The sequence below is a fragment of the Dama dama genome, chromosome 18 (genome assembly GCF_033118175.1).
Source record: "Dama dama isolate Ldn47 chromosome 18, ASM3311817v1, whole genome shotgun sequence".
In the NCBI taxonomy this organism is placed as follows: domain Eukaryota; kingdom Metazoa; phylum Chordata; class Mammalia; order Artiodactyla; family Cervidae; genus Dama; species Dama dama.
The window spans coordinates 54,280,412-54,298,782 of NC_083698.1; the positions used below are offsets into that span (position 1 = coordinate 54,280,412).

General features: G+C 38.0%; 1 protein-coding gene across 1 annotated transcript in view; it reads left to right on the forward strand.

Moving 5' to 3' along the window:
* Positions 1-18,371, forward strand: part of IMMP2L (inner mitochondrial membrane peptidase subunit 2) — a 914,520-nt gene that overhangs the window by 60,291 nt on the left and 835,858 nt on the right. The window contains exon 4 of the mRNA XM_061165351.1: positions 16,737-16,840. Within this exon, the coding sequence (XP_061021334.1) occupies positions 16,737-16,840 (104 nt within the window). The remainder of the gene's footprint in view (positions 1-16,736; positions 16,841-18,371) is intronic.

Genomic DNA, 18,371 nt, shown 5'->3' on the forward strand with positions numbered 1-18,371 from the left:
TTTGTTGCCTTTTAATTTGGACATATAAAAATATATCTCTGTTCCAGCTCATGTGAAACCTGTACGCAGTCTACACATGTGAGCAGAGAGAGGCTACCAGGATTGTCTGGCCAAGGTGCGGTAACTGGTCTAAGCCAGAGCTCTGAAATAACTCTATGAAAGGGACTTTCTCTCTGGGACTTACTGTTTATTGCCAAATGCTCCTGTGGGCAGCCTCTGGACATTGGAGCAGGTGTGAGGAGCCCATTATTCTATACTTACTAATAAAGTGTCAAATGTAACTAGGACTTAATAAGTATAAATTTCCTGCAATGCTTTATGATTTGAATTTCTTCTTTGTAGCACTCAAGTGTAACTGAGTATGTATATGTGACTCTAGGTTTTAATCACCTTGTCCGGTTAAGGGCTCTGAGGTCAAAAGTTTGATTAATTTTTAAATTAGATGGATGGTCATTGTAGGGGGTCAAGTATTAAAGGCTATGGGTAATAAGTACCTTTTACCTGGAAAAAGTGCTCCTCTTCTAACTTAAAGCTTCATGCAGACTTGGGTACAGCATAGTCCATTTTATTATGCACACCTAGTAAGACAAATCTGGTAACTCTAGAAACCGTGCAAACAGTTCAATTCAGTTGCTCAGTTTTGTCTGACTGTTTGTGACCCCATGGACCACAGCGCATCAGGCCTCCCTGTCTGTCACCAACTCCCGGAGTTTACCCAAACTCATGTCCATTGAGTCGGTGATGCCATCCAACCATCTCATCCTATGTTGTCCGCTTCTCCTTCTGCCTTCAGTTTTACCCAGCATCAGGGTCTTTTCAAATGATTCAGCTCTTCGCATCAGGTGGCAAAAGTATTGGAGTTTCCGCTTCAGCATCAGTCCTTCCAGTGAATATTCAGGACTGATCTCCTTTAGGATGGACTGGTTGGATCTCCCTGCAGTCCAAGGGACTCTCAAGAGTCTCCTCCAACACCACAGTTCAAAAGCATCAATTCTTCAGTGCTCAGCTTTCTTTATAGTCCAAATCTCACATCCATACATGACGACTGGAAAAACCATAGCCTTGACTAAACGGACCTTTGTTGGCAAAGAAATGTCTCTGCTTTTTAATATGCTGTCTAGGTTGGTCATAACTTTCCTTACAAGGAGTAAGCTTCTTTTAATTTCATGGCCACAGTCACCATCTGCAGTGATTTTGGAGCCCCCCAAAATAAAGTCAGCCACTGTTTCCAGTTTCCCCATCTATTTACCATGAAGTGATGGGACCAGATGCCATGATCTTAGTTTTCTGAATGTTGAGCTATAAGCAAACTTTTTCACTCTCCTCTTTCACTTTCATCAAGAGGCTCTTTAGTTCTTTTTCACTTTCTGCCATAAGGGTGGTGTCATCTGCGTATCTGAGGTTATTGATATTTTTCCCGGCAATCTTGCCTCCAGCTTGTGCTTCATCCAGCCCAGCGTTTCTCATGATGTACTCTGCATATAAGTTAAATAAGCAGGGTGACAATAGACAGCCTTGACATACTCCTTTTCTTATTTGGAACCAGTCTATTGTTCCATGTCCAGTTCTAATTATTGCTTCTTGACCTGCATACAGATTTCTCAAGAGGCAGGTCAGGTGGTCTGGTATTCCCATCTCTTTCAGACTTTTCCACAGTTCATTGTGATCCACACAGTCAAAGGCTTTGACATAATCTATAAAGCAGAAATAAATGTTTTTCTGGAACTCTCTTGCTTTTTCAATGATCCAGCGGATGTTGGCAATTTGATCTCTGGTTCCTCTGCCTTTTCTAAAACCAGCTGGAACATATGGAAGTTCATGGTTCACGTATTGTTGAAGCCTGGCTTGCAGAATTTTAGGCATTACTTTACTAGCGTGTAAGATGAGTGTAATTGTACGGTAGTTTGAGCATTCTTTGGCATTGCCTTTCTTAGGGATTGGAATGAAAACTGACCTTTCCCAGTCCTGTGGCCACTGCTGAGTTTTCCAAGTTTGCTGGTGTATTGAGTACAGCACTTTCACAGGATCATCTTTTAGGATTTGAAATAGCTCAACTGGAATTCCATCACCTCCACTAGCTTTGTTTGTAGTGAAGCTTCCTAAGGCCCACTTGACTTCACACTCCAGGATGTCTGGCTCTATGTGAGTGATCACACCATCGTGATTATCTGGGTCATGAAGATCTTTTTTGTACAGTTCTGTGTATTTTTGCCACCTCTTTTCTTAATATCTTCTGCTTCTGTTAGGTCCCTACCATTTCTGTCCTTTATTGAGCCCATCTTTGGATGAAATGTTCCTTTGGTATCTCTAATTATCTTGAAGAGATCTCTAGTGTTTCCCATTCTATTGCTTTCCTCTGTTTCTTTGCATTGATCACTGAGGAAGGCTTTCTTATCTCTCCTGGCTATTCTTTGGAACTGTGCATTCAAATGGGTATATCTTTCCTTTTCTCCTTTGCTTTTTGCTTCTCTTCTTTTCACAGCTATTTGTAAGGCCTCCTCAGAGAGCCATTTTGCTTTTTTGCATTTCTTTTTCTTGGGGATTGTTTTGATCCCTGTCTCCTGTACAATTTCATGAACCTCCATCCATAGTTCATCAGACACTGTCTATCAGATCTAGTCCCTTAAATCTATTTCTCACTTCCACTGTATAATGCAAACTGTAAGACACCTGAATAGTAACAGAAGGAAGATGGCATTTTAGACCATCTTATGCATGTTCTTTCAAAAGTATGCCATCTAATAATAATAATAATAATAATTTTATGACCAGAATATACATTTATTGTAACTATACTTCATTGCTTCCTGGCTAGTGCTACAATGTTAAAAGTTTACAGCAGAGTGCTATATCAGTTTCTTCTCTTACTTTAATAGTCCTCCACCCCCACCCCAATAATTTCCCTAAAATAATGGTTCTTCAAAGGAAATCTGAGGGCCACTGTTGGTTCCTCATGGCTGCAACTGGGGACTATGTCACTGAAAAGCACAAGTGAAAATTGCTCAGTCATGTCCGACTCTTTGCAGCCCCATCACTATACAGTCCATGGAATTCTCTAGGCCAGAATACTGGAGTGGGTAGCCATTCCCTTCTCCAGGGAATCCTCCCAACCCTAAACTGGGATCTCCTGAATTGCAGGCAGATTTTTTTTACCAACTGAACTATCAGGGAAGCCAGAAAAGCACAAACTTCTGTTTAAACATTTTAGATTGTATATATAGGCAGGGTGGGTGGTGCTCTTTATAGAGGTCTGAAATGGTTGACAGTACAGCTCCCAAAGAAGTGAGGTTAAAACTGGGCTTTGTTGGTAGATCATTGTTAGTGAATTGTGGCTGTGGACTTTTTGTTTTTAATTAAAAAGTGAAAGAGAAAATAAATGAATGAGAGATTTATAGAAAAAATTGAAACTGTAATAATATCATGTACTGATGGATGGCTGTGGCTAAATCTTACAAGGTGAGAAATTTATCATGTCTCTGTTTAATTCTTTAGGGGAGTTTTATTTTCCTAAATCAAGACATAAATTTTCCCCCAACTGCATATGATTTGAACTTAGGCACAAGCTGAGAATTTAGGATACCTTGACAATAATATTTGTTTGTAGGAGGAATAAAAATCCGTCCACATCCACATCGTCTTCGATCATAGAGAACATTAAAGCTCAACTTCTCTGTTATATTTGTTTCTAAAGCAGGTTTGATACCTGCTGTTTCAAGCTTTAGGATAATTTACTAACATCTGTTGAAATCTGCTGACTTATATGGTCTTTCTTAGAGTGAATGATATAGTACTTAGGTCAGAGCAAAGCATTTAACCTTTTTTTCATGTAACTTAAAATTTTTCCAAAAGAAAAAGAAAGGAAAAGAAAATTATATTTCATCAACCAGAGCTAAGAACTTAGATTTTTTTTAATGTGTACCTTTATTTGTATATGTATGTATGTTTTAAAAATGAAACTTGAAAACATAATGAGCATAATGTGTCTGAAGAAGCTATTTTTAAGTAGTTATGCACATTGAAGTTTTTTCTGGGTTAATTCCTAGAGGCAGAACAATTGAAATCTAAAAATAGACTTACTTTATTTGCTTAGATGAAATGAAACACTGCACAAAGAATTTAGTAGTGGGGGTGTGTGAAAGAAAGTTGCACAGTCATGTCCGACTGGGATTCTTGGAGTGCAGTCTGTCCCACTCCTCTGCCCATAGAATTCTCCAGGCAAGAGTACTGGACTGGGTTGCCATTTCCTTCTCCAGGGTATCTTCCTGACTTGGGCATCAAACTCAGGTCTCCTGCATTGCAGGCAGATTCTTTGCCAGCTGAGCCACAAGGGAAGCCTGGTGGGTGTGCGGTGGTAGTAAAAATTTCAGCCTGAAGACTTCCAGATTAGTTTAGGCATACCTCAGAGATATTGAAAGTTTGGTTTCAGACCACCTCAGTAAAGTGAATAGTGTAAAGCAACTCACATGATGTTTTTGTTTGTTTCCCATTGCATATAACAGACGTTTACATTGTATTGTAGTCTATTAAGTGCAAGAGCATTATATCTAAAAATAAAGTATTTGTTGTTGTTGTTGTTCAGTTGCTAAGTGTCTGACTCTTTGCGACACCATGGACTGTAGCCTGCCAGGCTCCTCTGTCATGGGATTTCCCAGGGAGGAATACTGGAGGGGGTTGCCATTTCCTTCTCCAGAGCATCTGCTCGACTGAGGGATCAAACCCACGTCTCTTTCATTGGCAAACAGATCCTTTATCTTTATCACTGAGCGTTACTTAATTAAAAAACGTTTTATTAGCTTCTAAGCCTTTAGCTCTTCATAATCTTTCTGCTGGTGTCAGGTTGCGTCTCATTGTTGCTGACTGCTGACTCATCGGGGTGGTGGTTGCTGTAAGTTGGGATAGCTGTAGGAATTTCTCAAAATGAGACAAAAATGAAGTTTGCTGCATCGATTGAATCTTCCTTTCATGAAGAGTATCTCTATAGCTTGTGCTGTTATTAGATAGCAGTAGAACTTCTGCAGAATTGGAATCAGTCCTCTCAAAACCTGCCAAAGCTTTATTAACAGAGGTTGTGTAATATTCTGAGTCCTTGTTATCATTTCAGCAGTCTTCTCATCATCTTCACCAGAAGTAGATTCCATCTCAAGAAACCACTTTCTTTGCTCAGTAAGGAGCAACTCCTCATCCTTTAGTGTTTCATGAGATTGTAGCAATTCAGTCACATCTCTAGGCTCTACTTCTAATTCTAGTTCCTTTCTTTTTCTACCACGTCTGTAATGACTTATTTCCCTGAAGTCTTGAACGCCTCAAAGTCATCCATGAGGGCTGGAATCACCTTCTTCCAAACTTCTGCTAATGTTGGTATTTTGACCTCTTCCCATGAATTACAAAGGTTTTTTAATGGCATCTAGAATGGTGCACTCTATAAAGTAGGTTTTCAATTGACTTTGCCCTGATCCATCCAAGAAATCACTGACTGTGGTGGCTAAGGTTGACAGCTAAGGCTATAGAGTTACAAAAATGTGTGTGTGTGTTTGTGTGTGTGTGTGTGTGTTTAAAGTACCAAGGATCTTTATTCTTAGGTCTGAAAATGTATTTCTTAAATAATGAGACTTGAAAGTTGAAGTTACTCTGATCTATGGACTGCAGAATGGATGTTGTGTTAACAGGCATGAAAACATTAGTCTTATTGTATAATATATCCATCAGAGGGCTTCCTTGGTGGCTCAGTAGTAAAGAATCTGCCTGCTAATGCAGGAGACTCGGGTTTGATCTCTGGGCTACAGAAGATCCATTTGAGAAGGATATGGTAACCCACTCCAGTATTCTTGCCTGGAAAATTCCATGGACAGAGGAGCCTGGTGGGCTACAGTCAATGGGGTTGCAAAAGAGTTAGACATGACTGAGTGACTAAACAGCAACATAGCCATCAGAGCTTTTTGAGAACCAGGTGCATTGTCAATGAGCAGTACTGTTTTGAAAGGAATTTTTTTTTTTCCTGAGCAATATGTCTCCACAGACCTTAAAATATTCAGGAAACCATGTTGTAAACAGATGTGCTGTAATTCAGACCTCTTTGTTCCATTTACAGAGCACAAGCAGAGTAGGTTTAGCATAATTCTTAAAGGCCCTATGATTTTCAGAATGGCAAGTGAGTTCTGCTTCAACTTAGCCTCCAGCTGCATTAGCCCCTGATCAGCCTGTCCTTTGAGATTTTGAAACCAGACATTAACTTCTCTCTAGCTATGAAAGTTCTGGATGGTATCTTCTTGTATAAGGGTATTTCATCTACATTGAAAATAAGTTGTTTAGTGTAGCCACCATCATGAATTATCTTAGCTAGATCTTCTAGATAAATTGCTGCAGCTTCTACATCAACACTTGATATGTCCCCTTGTACTCTGATGTTAGGGAGATGGCTTCTTTCCTTTAACCTCATGAAACATCTCTGCCAGCTTCAAACTTCCCTTCTGCAGTTTCTTCACCTCTCTTGGTCTTCATAAAACTGAAGAAATTTAGGGCCTTTGCTGTGCATTAGGCTTTGGCTAAAGAGAATGCTGTGACTAGTTTGATCTTCTAGACTTAAAACTTTCTCGATATCAGCAATAAGGGTATTTCACTTTCTTAGCATTTGTGTGTTCACCGGTGTAGCACATTTAATTTTTGCTGATAACGTTTCCTTTGCATTCACAATTGGCTGATTTAGGGTAACTGGCTTAAGAGGCCTAGCTTTCAGCTTTTCTTGGCTTTCCACATGTTTTCGTCATGAAGCTCAATCATTTCTAGCTTTTGTGTGCAACTCTTTCTTTCACTTGAACACAGAGGTGATTGTAAGGTTATTCATGGGCCTAATTTCAATATTGTTGTGTCTCAGGGAATAGGGAGGCCAGAGCAGGGCAGTGGCTCGTTGGTAAAGCAGTCAAACCACAAACGACATTTATCAGTTAAATTTGCTGTCTTATATGGGTGCAGTCTGTGGTGCCCCCAAACAAGTATAATAACATGAAAGATTACTGACCTCAGATCACCACAGTAAGTATCATATAATAAGACAGTTCAAAATGTTGCCAGGATTACCAAAATGTGGCACAGAGACACGAAGTGAACATATATTGTTGGAAAAATAGCACTGGTAGACTTGATCCAGGACTGACACAAACCTTCAATTTGTGAAAACACAGTATCTGTGAAGCATAATAAAGTGAAGAGCAATAAGAAGAGATATGCCAGTATTTAAAAGGAAAAACATTCTAGGCAATAAGCAAAGGATTGATCTTGTCTTGAATGTTATGGAAAGGATATTGTACTTGATTTTGTTTCCCTTTGTCCTATAATTGCTGTAGTTATCATTATCATCGTATTTGTTGACTGATATTATGCACTGTTAAAAAATTTCCTATACCTCTCTTTTAATTCTTATAACAATCCTATGAGCTGGGTGGCACTGCAACCCCCACTTTATAGATGTGGAAATGAGGTTTGAAAAAGGTTAACTAATCTGTGCCAGATAATCTGGCTAGTGGGTTTCCCAAGTGGGTAAAGAATCCACCTGCCAGTGCAAGGGATGAAGGAAATGTGGGTTTGATCCCTGGGTTGGGAAGATCTCCTGGAGGAGGAAATGGCATCACACTCCAGTATTCTAGCCTGGAAAATTCCATGGACAAAGGAGCCTGGCTTGCTACAGTCCAAAGAACTGAACATGACTGAGTAAGCACACACGTGTGCGCGCACGCGCGCGCGCGCGCACACACACACACACACTCACACACACACACACACACACACACACACAGTGGCTAGTAAGGAAGTAGAGACCAGATTTGAACATAGTTTTCTCTCTTTAGAGTAAGGGCTATCCAAAAGATTTATCTAAGGTGTTTGATTTTTTCTTTTTTTTCCAGTTATAGATATACATGTATCTATTCTTTTTCAAATTCTTTTCCCATTTAGGTTATTACAGAATATAGAGCAGCATTCCCTGTGCTGTATAGTAGGTCCTCGTTGGTTATCTGTTTTAAATTTAGCAGTGTGTTCATGTCCAAAAGACTTATCTAAGTTGTTTGTTTTTTAATCCTAGTGCTCCACAGCAAAAGCTAAGGAATTGTGTGAGAATGCAAGAAAAGAAAATTCTTTTCTTCATTTAAGAAAAGAAAGGCAGGACTGCCTTTGGGTTTGTTTTGTCAGGAATCCCAATGACTAGTGATGTCTTCCCTCTTACTACTGGAAATCTCCACTGCTGGTAGGAACATCTGATACAATCACACATTTTGAGATACAGGTAGAAACTTCTACATAGGAAAGGGCATGGTGAAATGTAATTGTTCCACATTGTTGGTAGGAATATAAATGGATGCTGGCCTTATGGAAACCATTATTGAGGTCCCTTAAAAAATGAAAAATACGGTTACTATATGATCTAGCACCCCTACTCCTGGGCAGCTATTTGGAGAAAACTCTAATTTGAAAAGATACATGCACCCCAGTGTTTACAGGTGCACTATTTATGATAGCCAAGACATGGAAGCAACTTAAGTGCCCATCAAAAGATGAATGGATAAAGAATGACATAATAACATTTGGAGCAACATGGATGGACCTAGAGGTTATCATATTAAATGAAGTAAGTTCAGAAGGAGAATATGATGTCACTTATATGTGGACTCTAAAATAGGATACAAACGATCTTATGTACAAAACAGAAAGAGGTCCACAGATGTAGAAAGCAAACTTATGATTACCAAAGGGGAGAGTGGGAAGGGGTAAATTAGGAGTTTGGAATTAGCAGATATGCACTACTGTATATAAAATGGGTAAATAACAAGGTCCTATTGTATAGCACAGTGTTCTAGTAATACAAAAAACCAGAATGAATATATTCCGTTACATATATATGGAAAATAATATTTAAAAAATATACAACTGGATCATTTGCTGTATACCAGAAACTAACACAACATTGTAAATCAACTACAATTAAAAAAAAAACCTCCTAAATTAAATATTCTCTGCTATTTCTTACTTCAAAAAACTTTGTTATTTTCCATTGGTTGTAATTTTGATGTAGTCTCTGGAAATCTAGGATTTAAAGTATTAAAAACATGACAAGAAAATATAGACTCTCTGGTTACATCAAGTTCCCAAAGTTTATGACTTTTAATTTAGATTTCATACATATAACTTCTTTGGTTTGAAAGGACTACTTGTTCTGTCTGAAGCAAACTGCCATTCCCACAGGGGGGAAAAACAAGATGTAAAATTTCTAAGAAATAACATGGTTTTACTAATTTTTCTAAAATTGCAGCATCCAAATGAAGTTTATTTCATTTCTTATATAGTATTTTCATTTTGAAGTTAGAGCATTATTTTTCTTCTGAAAAGTTGCTTTAGAAAACTTAAGAAGTAAATTTTTTTTTTGTTTTATAAAGAAATTTAATTGAAGTACAAACAACTATGGGTTTTTATAGTGGTGCAGGAACAGTTTCCCAATTAAAGAAATTTTTTCTTTATGAATAATGTTATTCATATTCATAAGTATTGTTTATTATAAATAAACTGTAAAGAAAAAATTCATGTTCTGATTAGCATTATTTCATTATGGATACTAGTGAAGTACTGTCCAACTTTATTCTTAAGGCTTAAATTACCTAGTTGGCCCAACACAAGAAATTTCTTACTAAGCTTACTTATCCAGAGTGTGTTTTCTTTGAAAGAGATGTATACATTGTTAATGTAATGTACATTCAGTGGGAAATATCTTAGTTAAATATGTTTTCAAATACTTTTGAAGCTTAAAAGTATAGACATACTATTTTCCAGCCACTGTTCTGGGGTTGGGTATATACAAACATGAAATATGGTTCCTGTAACTGAGAAACTTACAGTTAAGTGAATGAAAGAGTCATATGTATAGGCGGATACCTATAATCAGGTTTTAAGGGCTATCCCTGAAGTTTACCTGAATTGCTACAGGAGCACAGATTGGGAGATGATTAATTTAGCCTTGTGCAGAAGAGGAAAGTTAAAAAACTATTGTTTCTTTTATAAAATCAAACAAGGTCTTCCAGGTGTTGACTGATGATTCTAATATTTTACTGCTTGAAATTTGGCATGCTTGCTTTGGGGATTTTCCTTTCCCCTGCATGAATCTGTAGTTTACAAGGCATTATCTTTAGGTTCTAACAATTAACATTAGAAAAATTGGTGGGTGATTGATTCTGTAAGGGAAAGATGAATGCAGGTGTCAAGATTTGAGTCTCTAGAGATTATTCTGTCCCTAACCGTGGAGCACCAGCATGTAATTTGCTAATTTCCTCAAGGAAACTTCAGCTTCTGTTTTAAGGCTTCACAGAGAAGTCATCATCGACTGAGCTGGGCTTGGAAAGATAAATAGAACTTTTCCATGTAGGGAAGAGGCAGTCTGGGAAGGGGGAAAGTCTGAGGATAGCTGACCCAGAGGGAGTGAGAAGTTCAGAATGAGAAGATGTTCTGGAATAGGGGATCGGGTGAATTGTGGCACTGTTTCCTAAGGAAGGTAATGTAGAGTAGACTCTGGGTCTAAGGTGGAAAGGGCTCTGTATTGGGTGTATTAATTTGTAAAGTCTTTGGAAATTTCATTAGTTTATTTTAAAAAATTCTTTTCACTAAAATGTATTAATATCCGTACTTGCCTAGGTATCAAAAACACAGACTTAGAACTAATCTCTTCTTAAAATGCTTTTATACTCCTGGAAAGAGAGCCAATCAGATAATTATAAAAATGCTTAAAACTGCTATAATTGGGCATCCTTGGTGGTCCAGTGGTGAAGACTCTGAGCTCCCAATGTAGGATCTCAGGTTTGATCTCTGGTCAGGGAACTAGATCCATCTACTGGGGAACTAGATCCATATAACTCTTGGGAACCAAGAGTTCCCAAGCCATAGCTAAAGATCTTGCATGCTTCAACTAAAAGGATCCCACATGCCATAAGTAAGACCTGATGCAGCTAAATAAATTAATATTAAAAAACCCTCTATGATAGTAAGAGTCACAGGTCTTGATGAGGAACTTGGGGACATTTGTTTATCTAATGGAGACTGAAGATGGGAATGAGGAGGAGAGGTGAGGAGTGATGTGAAAGAATTCCTCGGAGATTGCCTCACAGAATTCAAGTGTTTTTTTGAAGAATGAGTTAAATGGTGGGAAGGGGAAAGAGGGAAACATTTCAGTTAGAAATTTTGCTTATATAATGCCTTGGGAACTATGGATGAAGACCTATGGATAGAGGTTCATAACACTGCAAAGGAGGCAGTGACCAAAACCACCCCAAAGAAAAAGAAATGCAAGAAGGCAAAGTGGTTGTCTGAGGAGGCCTTAAAAATAGCTGAGAAATGAAGAGAAGCCAGAGACAAAGGAGACAAGAAAAGATACACTCAGCTGAATGCAGAGTTCCAGAGAATAGCAAGGAGATATAAGAAAACCTTAAGTGAACAATGCAGAGAAATTGAGGAAAACAATAGAATGACAAAGACTGGAGGTCTCTTCAACAAAATTGGAGATACCAAGGGAACAAAGATGGGCACAATAAAGGACAGAAGTCGTAAGAACTCTAATAAGCAGAAGATACTAAGAAGAGGTAGGAAGAAAACACAGAAGAAATATATGAAAAAGGTCTTAATGACCTGGATAACCATGATGGTGTAGTCACTGTAACACTCGTCTAGAGCCAGAATGCAAAGTCAAGTGGGCCTTAGGAAGCATCACTACGAACAAAGCTAGTGGAGGTGATGGAATTCCAGTGAATTATTTCAAATCCTAAAAGATGATACTATTAAAGCACTGTACTCAGTATGTCAGCAAATTTGGAAAACTCAGCAGTGGTCACAGGACTGGAAAAAGTCAGTTTTCATTCCAATTCCAAAGAAAGACAATGCCAAAGAATGTTCAAACTACCACACAATTGTACTCATTTACATGCTAGCAAGGTAATGCTCAAAATCCTTCAAGCTAGGCTTCAGCAGTATGTGAACCAAGAACTTCCAGATGTACAAACTGGATTTAGAAATGGCAGAGAAACCAGAGACCAAATTGCCAACATCTGTTGGATCATAGTAAAAGGAAAGGAATTAAAAAAAAAAATCTACTTCTGTTTCATTGACTACATGAAAGCCTTTGACTATGTGGATCACAACAGACTGGGAAATTCATAAAAAGATGGGAATACCAGACCACCTTACCTGTCTCCTCAGAAACCTCTATGCAGGTCAAGAGGCAACAGTTAGAACCTTACATGGAACAGAGGACTGGTTAAAAATTGAGAAAATCAGGGCCGTATATTGTCACTCTGCTTATTTAACCTATATTCAGAGTACATGATGCAAAATGCCAGGCTGGGTGAATCACAAACTGGAATCAAGATTGTCAGGAGAAATATCAACAGCCTCAGATATGCAGATGATACAACTCTAATGGTAGAAAGTGAAGAGGAACTAAAGAGCCTCTTGATGAAGGTGAAAAAGGAGAGTGAAAAAGCTGGCCTACAATGGAACATTCAAAAAACTAAGATCGTGGCATCTGCTCCCATCATTTCATGGCAAATAGATGGGGGAAAAGTAGAAACAGTGGTGAACTTTATTTTCTTGGACTCCAAAATCACTGAAGATGGTGACTGCAGCCTTGAGATTAAGACACTTGCTCCTTGAAAGGAAAGCTATGACAAACCTAGGCAGCATATTAAAAAGTAGTGACGTCACTTTGCCGACGAAGGTCCATATAGTCAAAGCTGTGGCTTTTCCATGAGTCAAGTATGGATGTGAGAGTTGGACCACAAAGAAGGCTGAGCATTGACGATTTGATGCTTTCCAAGTGTTGTGTTAGAGAAGACTCTTGAGAGTCCCTTGGGCAGCAAGGAGATCAAACCAGTCAATCCTAAGGAAAATCAATTCTGAATGTTCATTAAAAGGACTCATGCTGAAGCTGAAGCTCCAATACGTTGGCCACCTGATGCAAAGAGCTGACTCATTGTAGAAGACCTTGATCTGAGAAAGATTGAAGGCAGGAAGAGAAGGTGGTGACAGAGGATAAGATGGTTGGATGGCATCACTGACTCTATGGACATGAGTTTGAGCAAACTCTGGGAGATAGTGAAGGACAGGGAAGCCTGGTGTGTTGCAGTCCATGGGGTCACAAAGAGTTGGACGTGACTTAGCAACTGAACAAGAACAACATGATGTCTTGGGAGTGTGAGAAAGTAACTTGTGCATAGAGTCTGCTTGTGATTGAGTGTCACTTGTAGGAACAATATAAGTAGGGATTGGTAGGGTCCTACATGTCATGTGTGTGTTGATTTTTATGTTGAAGACAGTCTTGTTGGTAGTCAGGGAAGCTTATTATAAAGGATTTTAAGTAGAATGACTTGATCAGATTTGATGCTGAACAACCAGTTAGAATCATGTTCTAGAATCTCAGAAATACAGTTGAGGGTAGAGTATAAATTTAACTAAGGGACACAATAATGGGTAAAACATACGTCTTACTTGGTTGTGAGGCAGGAAAATAAATATGACATTACTGCATTCTGAGTGTTGTAGTATGAAGTGGTATAGATTGCATGTAGAAGAGGAGCAAGTCATTTGGGACTGCACATTTAAGAGTCATAGGTCTATGGGTGGTGTTTGCACCTAGAATATTCATGAGATTTTCTAAGAAAATAATTTAAAACAGAGATGAAAGACCTGAAGGTAGACTTCTAGACAAAAGCAACCTTCATAGGATAACAGTTAAAGAAGAATCATCTAAATCTATGATGTTAGCACTGTGGGTTATAATCGATTATTAGGTTGCAAAATCAATAATGACTTAGCGACTAAACCACCACTACCAAAATCAATAATAGTGAATGGGAAATTAATATGATTGATTATAGACAGGATTTTAAAAACATGGATTAGGAGAGAATAGAAATTACGATATCAGGGTATGTGTGGTAAAGGTGATTATTGTTTTGTGATGTTTTGTTCAGATATGTGCATTTGTACTTTGGGTACAGTATAAAATGTCTTTATTATGAGTTGTAATCACAAACTTTTGAAAAAAAAAAAAAAAACAAAAGAGACTAAGGAAGAACAGTTGGAAATAATTAAATCACTTTTGTTCTTCACTTCTCTGATGGCAAGGAAAAGAAATGGACCCAGTGAAAGTGCCGTGGGAAGTAGATTTTCCTTTTCATTGTACAGTTGCTTTCCCCCAGGCCACCTTTACCACATCAGTAATGTAAGGAGGGAAAATACAAAGAAATAAGGGGAAAGGGCTTGCAAGATAATGAACTGAAGGGTAGAGATGGAGAGGAAGAAAGAGAAAGTATGAATAAGAAATATGGATGAGAGAGAATAAACCCCATATGGAAGCCTGGCTTTTAGCCTAACCTGACTGAGTGGCTCCAGAAGCTCCATTTCCTAGCACCATGGCCCAAAAATGCCCCTTGGATTTGTCCTGCCACGGCAGCTCTGTTTCCTATTAGAGATAAAGCTGGATGAAGAACCTGGGGTAAGGGTACAAAACTACCTCTAATTAAAATTGTGATTTAGTTATATCACTAATAAAAGTTATTGAGAGCTTAACTAGGCGTCAAGAACTATTCTAAGCACTTTAAATGCATGATCTCACCAAGTAAGTAAATATTTGTTAAGCCCTTAGAACAATGTCTGGCTCATGGTAAGCACTTGGTGAGTATTGGATATTATTATTATTTAATTACTAATTAGGGAAAAGTTACTAAATATCACCATTTTACTAGTAAGGAAATTGAAGTATAACAAAGTTATACTTTAACAAAGTATAGCAAAGTAAGTTTCTCAGAATCTTAGAGCTGGAAAGAAATAGAATCATTCACTTTTGAGTTGGAGGTGAGAGACTGATTAGTATAGGTACACAGCTACCCACTCCAGTATTCTTGCCTGCCAAATCCCACGGACAGAGGAGTCTGGTGGACTACAGTCCATGGGGTTACAAAAGAGTTGGACATGACTTGGCAACTAAACAACAGTGAAGGGTTATATGGTGATTGGTGCTTGAAATATGATGATAGAAGAGAGAATAGACAAAATAGGTCTTAAGTGAAAGACATTATGAAAAAAAAAATCCCTTTAGCTTGGTGACTGGTTGGATATGAAGTAAAAGGGTAAGTAAGATTTTAAGTTGGTTGTCTGGGGAAATAGTGAGTAGGATATAAGAAAAGGGAAAAAACTTTTATGCTGGGAAATGATGATAAATTCCATTTAATAGTATTGAATTTTATGTCAGATAGTCAAGTGAGGGTTAGCAGGGAATTCAAAACTAAAGTTAGAGATGTTTAGGCATTATCACATAAAGGAGTTGCAGACGTTTTAAGAGTGTTTGAGATCTCCAAGGATAACCAATAAGTTTTTGGTCACAAAAAATCTGGGGAGTCAAAAATAAAGCCATAATAATAGCCCCCACACAACATTTCTACGCCTTTGTCCACACCTGCTTTTTAGAAAATCTACGAGCAATTCCAGGAATCTTTAAAAAAAGAGTATGTCACTACCAGGACTTCCCTGGTGGCTCAGTCTGCAAAGAAGCCTCCTGTAATGCAGGAGTTTGATGCCTGTGTCGAGAAGATCCCCTGGAGAAGGAAATGGCAACCCACTCCAGAATTCTTGCCTGGGAAATCTCATAGACAGAGACTGGCAGGCTATAGTCCGTGGGTCACAAGAGTCAGACACGACTGAGAGATTAAACCATCACCATGTCACTACTGCTCCAGGGACAGTGTGTTGTTGGGCGTGTACTGTTTTGCTCGCTGCTGCCCTGGTTTCTGTGGCTCTGTCTCCTCTTGCTGCCACCCCACCGTCTGTGAATGGGGGGAGCTTCCGTTGTGGTTTAGCACCTTCCCCACCACCACAGTAATTGCTCTTTTAGACCAATGACGTTCTCAGAGACCCTGGAGAGTCAGTGATGAAAAAGCTCTTCTACTTTTTCTTATTCTTCCATCAAGTTTCAGACTTGATATCCATTGACTTTTTCAGCAGTTCTGTCCAGGTGACAGATGTATTGACTTTATGGTTCCTTAATCAGTTTCTTATGCCTAGATGATTCCTGACCATCAGATAAACTCTAACAGAAAATATTTCTCAGTGTCTGCCCCATTGGTCTTTAGGCGTATCTAGACTTGTCTAAATCCTAGGGTGAAGGCTGCTTACTAGGCTTAAGCTGAAGCCTTCCTGGAAGCTCTCTGGAGAAAAGAGAGATCAAAGTGGGAAATTCCCATATTTTCCAAGATTATTTCATCACTTGCTACTTCTGGTCTCTTTACTGCTTCCTGTGGTATTTTCCTGGTTGATTTGAGGTTGTTTCTTCTCTCCAAATGGAGCAATCACATGTACTTACTATGGAATTAGGTCCTATCTGAATATTCTATGGGGAGGCTTGATTCACTTTTTTCTTTTATTTCTTCTTACGATTTTCCATGCCTCTTTATGGGAGTTTAGTAAAGAGTTGACCATCTAGCACATTTTCCTTTGAAATGAGTATTGGTAATTTTTTTTTTTTCTGGTTACCTGTGAAGAATCCCGATGAACCTTTTTGAAAACTCATCATTTGCAGTTATTTTAGAACAGCAATTTATTGAAAGCTACTGTATTAGAAATGTTTTATTGCACTGCACTACAGCTATGAAGTGCAAGGAACCATGAAGATTGAAAATTACAAATGACAGATGTGTCTCTTTCTTCTTACTTTTTAGCCTTCTTTGAATCCTGGAGGCAGCCAGTCATCTGATGTGGTGCTTTTGAACCACTGGAAAGTGAGGAATTTTGAAGTACAACGTGGTGACGTTGTGTCGTTAGTGTGAGTAAATCAGAAACATACTATATTCCTATAGGAGATGATTTATAATGATCTGATTTAGCTAGTAATTCCCTGTTTTTTATATAATATTTAATGTAATGACCATACAGTCAGTTACTAAATAGGTTCACTTAAAATGTAATACATTTTTCAAAATCTATTTTGAAATGTAACAATACTATGAAAGAAGATTTTTTTCCTATTATACTTAAAATTTATCCGTTGATTGACATACTTGGTTTTGGCAAAATGTGTTTAGTGAAATATTGATTGGAAATTATTATATTGATGATCTAAGGTACATGTATCTGGTATTTGAGTTATTTTGAAATATTGCATTTTGGAAGCAACTTGTATGTTACTCTCATGCTTTATTAGCTGTGTAGCTACAAAATATTTCTAGACCATTGTAAATGTGACATGGAATTCAGTGGCATATATATACATATATATATGTATATATATATCAGTAATTTAACTGAAAAAAGGAAGTTTGGAAGATGGTAGACTGGAGGCTTTTGTTTGGGACCAAAAGGTGGCACTGTTTCTCTGTTAAAGCATTATGACTGGTCAGGAAGAAGAATTTCATTCCAATCTTAGTGTAGAGAAGGAATGTCAAAATGTACATGACTGACACAATGATATTCCTAATGTTTGAATGATTTAGACTTGAGATTTGTTTGTTTATTTTAAAAGTAAATTTACACTGAGAAGACTGCTACAGAACTTGCCTAATTTCTACTGTTTTCAGCTACTTACACAAATGTTTTAATATGATTCCCTGTTACGCCAGTTAGTGCATTGGGGAAGCAATTAATGTAGTAGTTACTGTTATTTGTTTTAATGATAGTAAAATCCTACTGTTTGGTGAAGACTGCCAACTTCTAAGTATGATTCTTGAATTAGAATAATTGTTTATTTTTGGGTGATAATTTATAATTGGTAAAAGTAAAACGTTATCTACTTGTTCTTACTTACCTTTGGTTACTGCTTTGTGGAAAGAGATGTTTTCTAAATGTGTCTCAGTCAAGCCTGTTCTACTAAGATTTATTTGAAAACATATTAACTAAACCTGGTCAGTAACTAATGAAATAAATTTGAGTGGAGTTTTGTATGGCAGACATCCAAGGATGGGGATTAATGCTTCTCATATTCTTGAGTGCTTTCTTTAATATTACTACTCTTCAGAGTATCCTTTTACTTTGTCATTCAGGGAACTGTTTCTGCAACCTCCTAACAACCTTCCCATGCTGGGTTAGCCTGTCGTGTGCTCATTATTCTTTCGCTTTTGGTTTGACAAGGTTACATCCTCACTTAGTCTGTGATGGAGAGGATACCCACCCAAGTGAAAGAGGTCACCTTATAAGCAGACTATTGTGCGGTATATTTTTTCTGTGAGAAACATGCTGACTATCTTTAACCAAATGAATTTGAATAGGTAATTGGGGAGGAAAAAAGGCTCCTTAAAATCCAGGTTTGCATGGATCCAAAATGGTACCCTAGCATATCCTAGATTATATTAAAAAAAGAG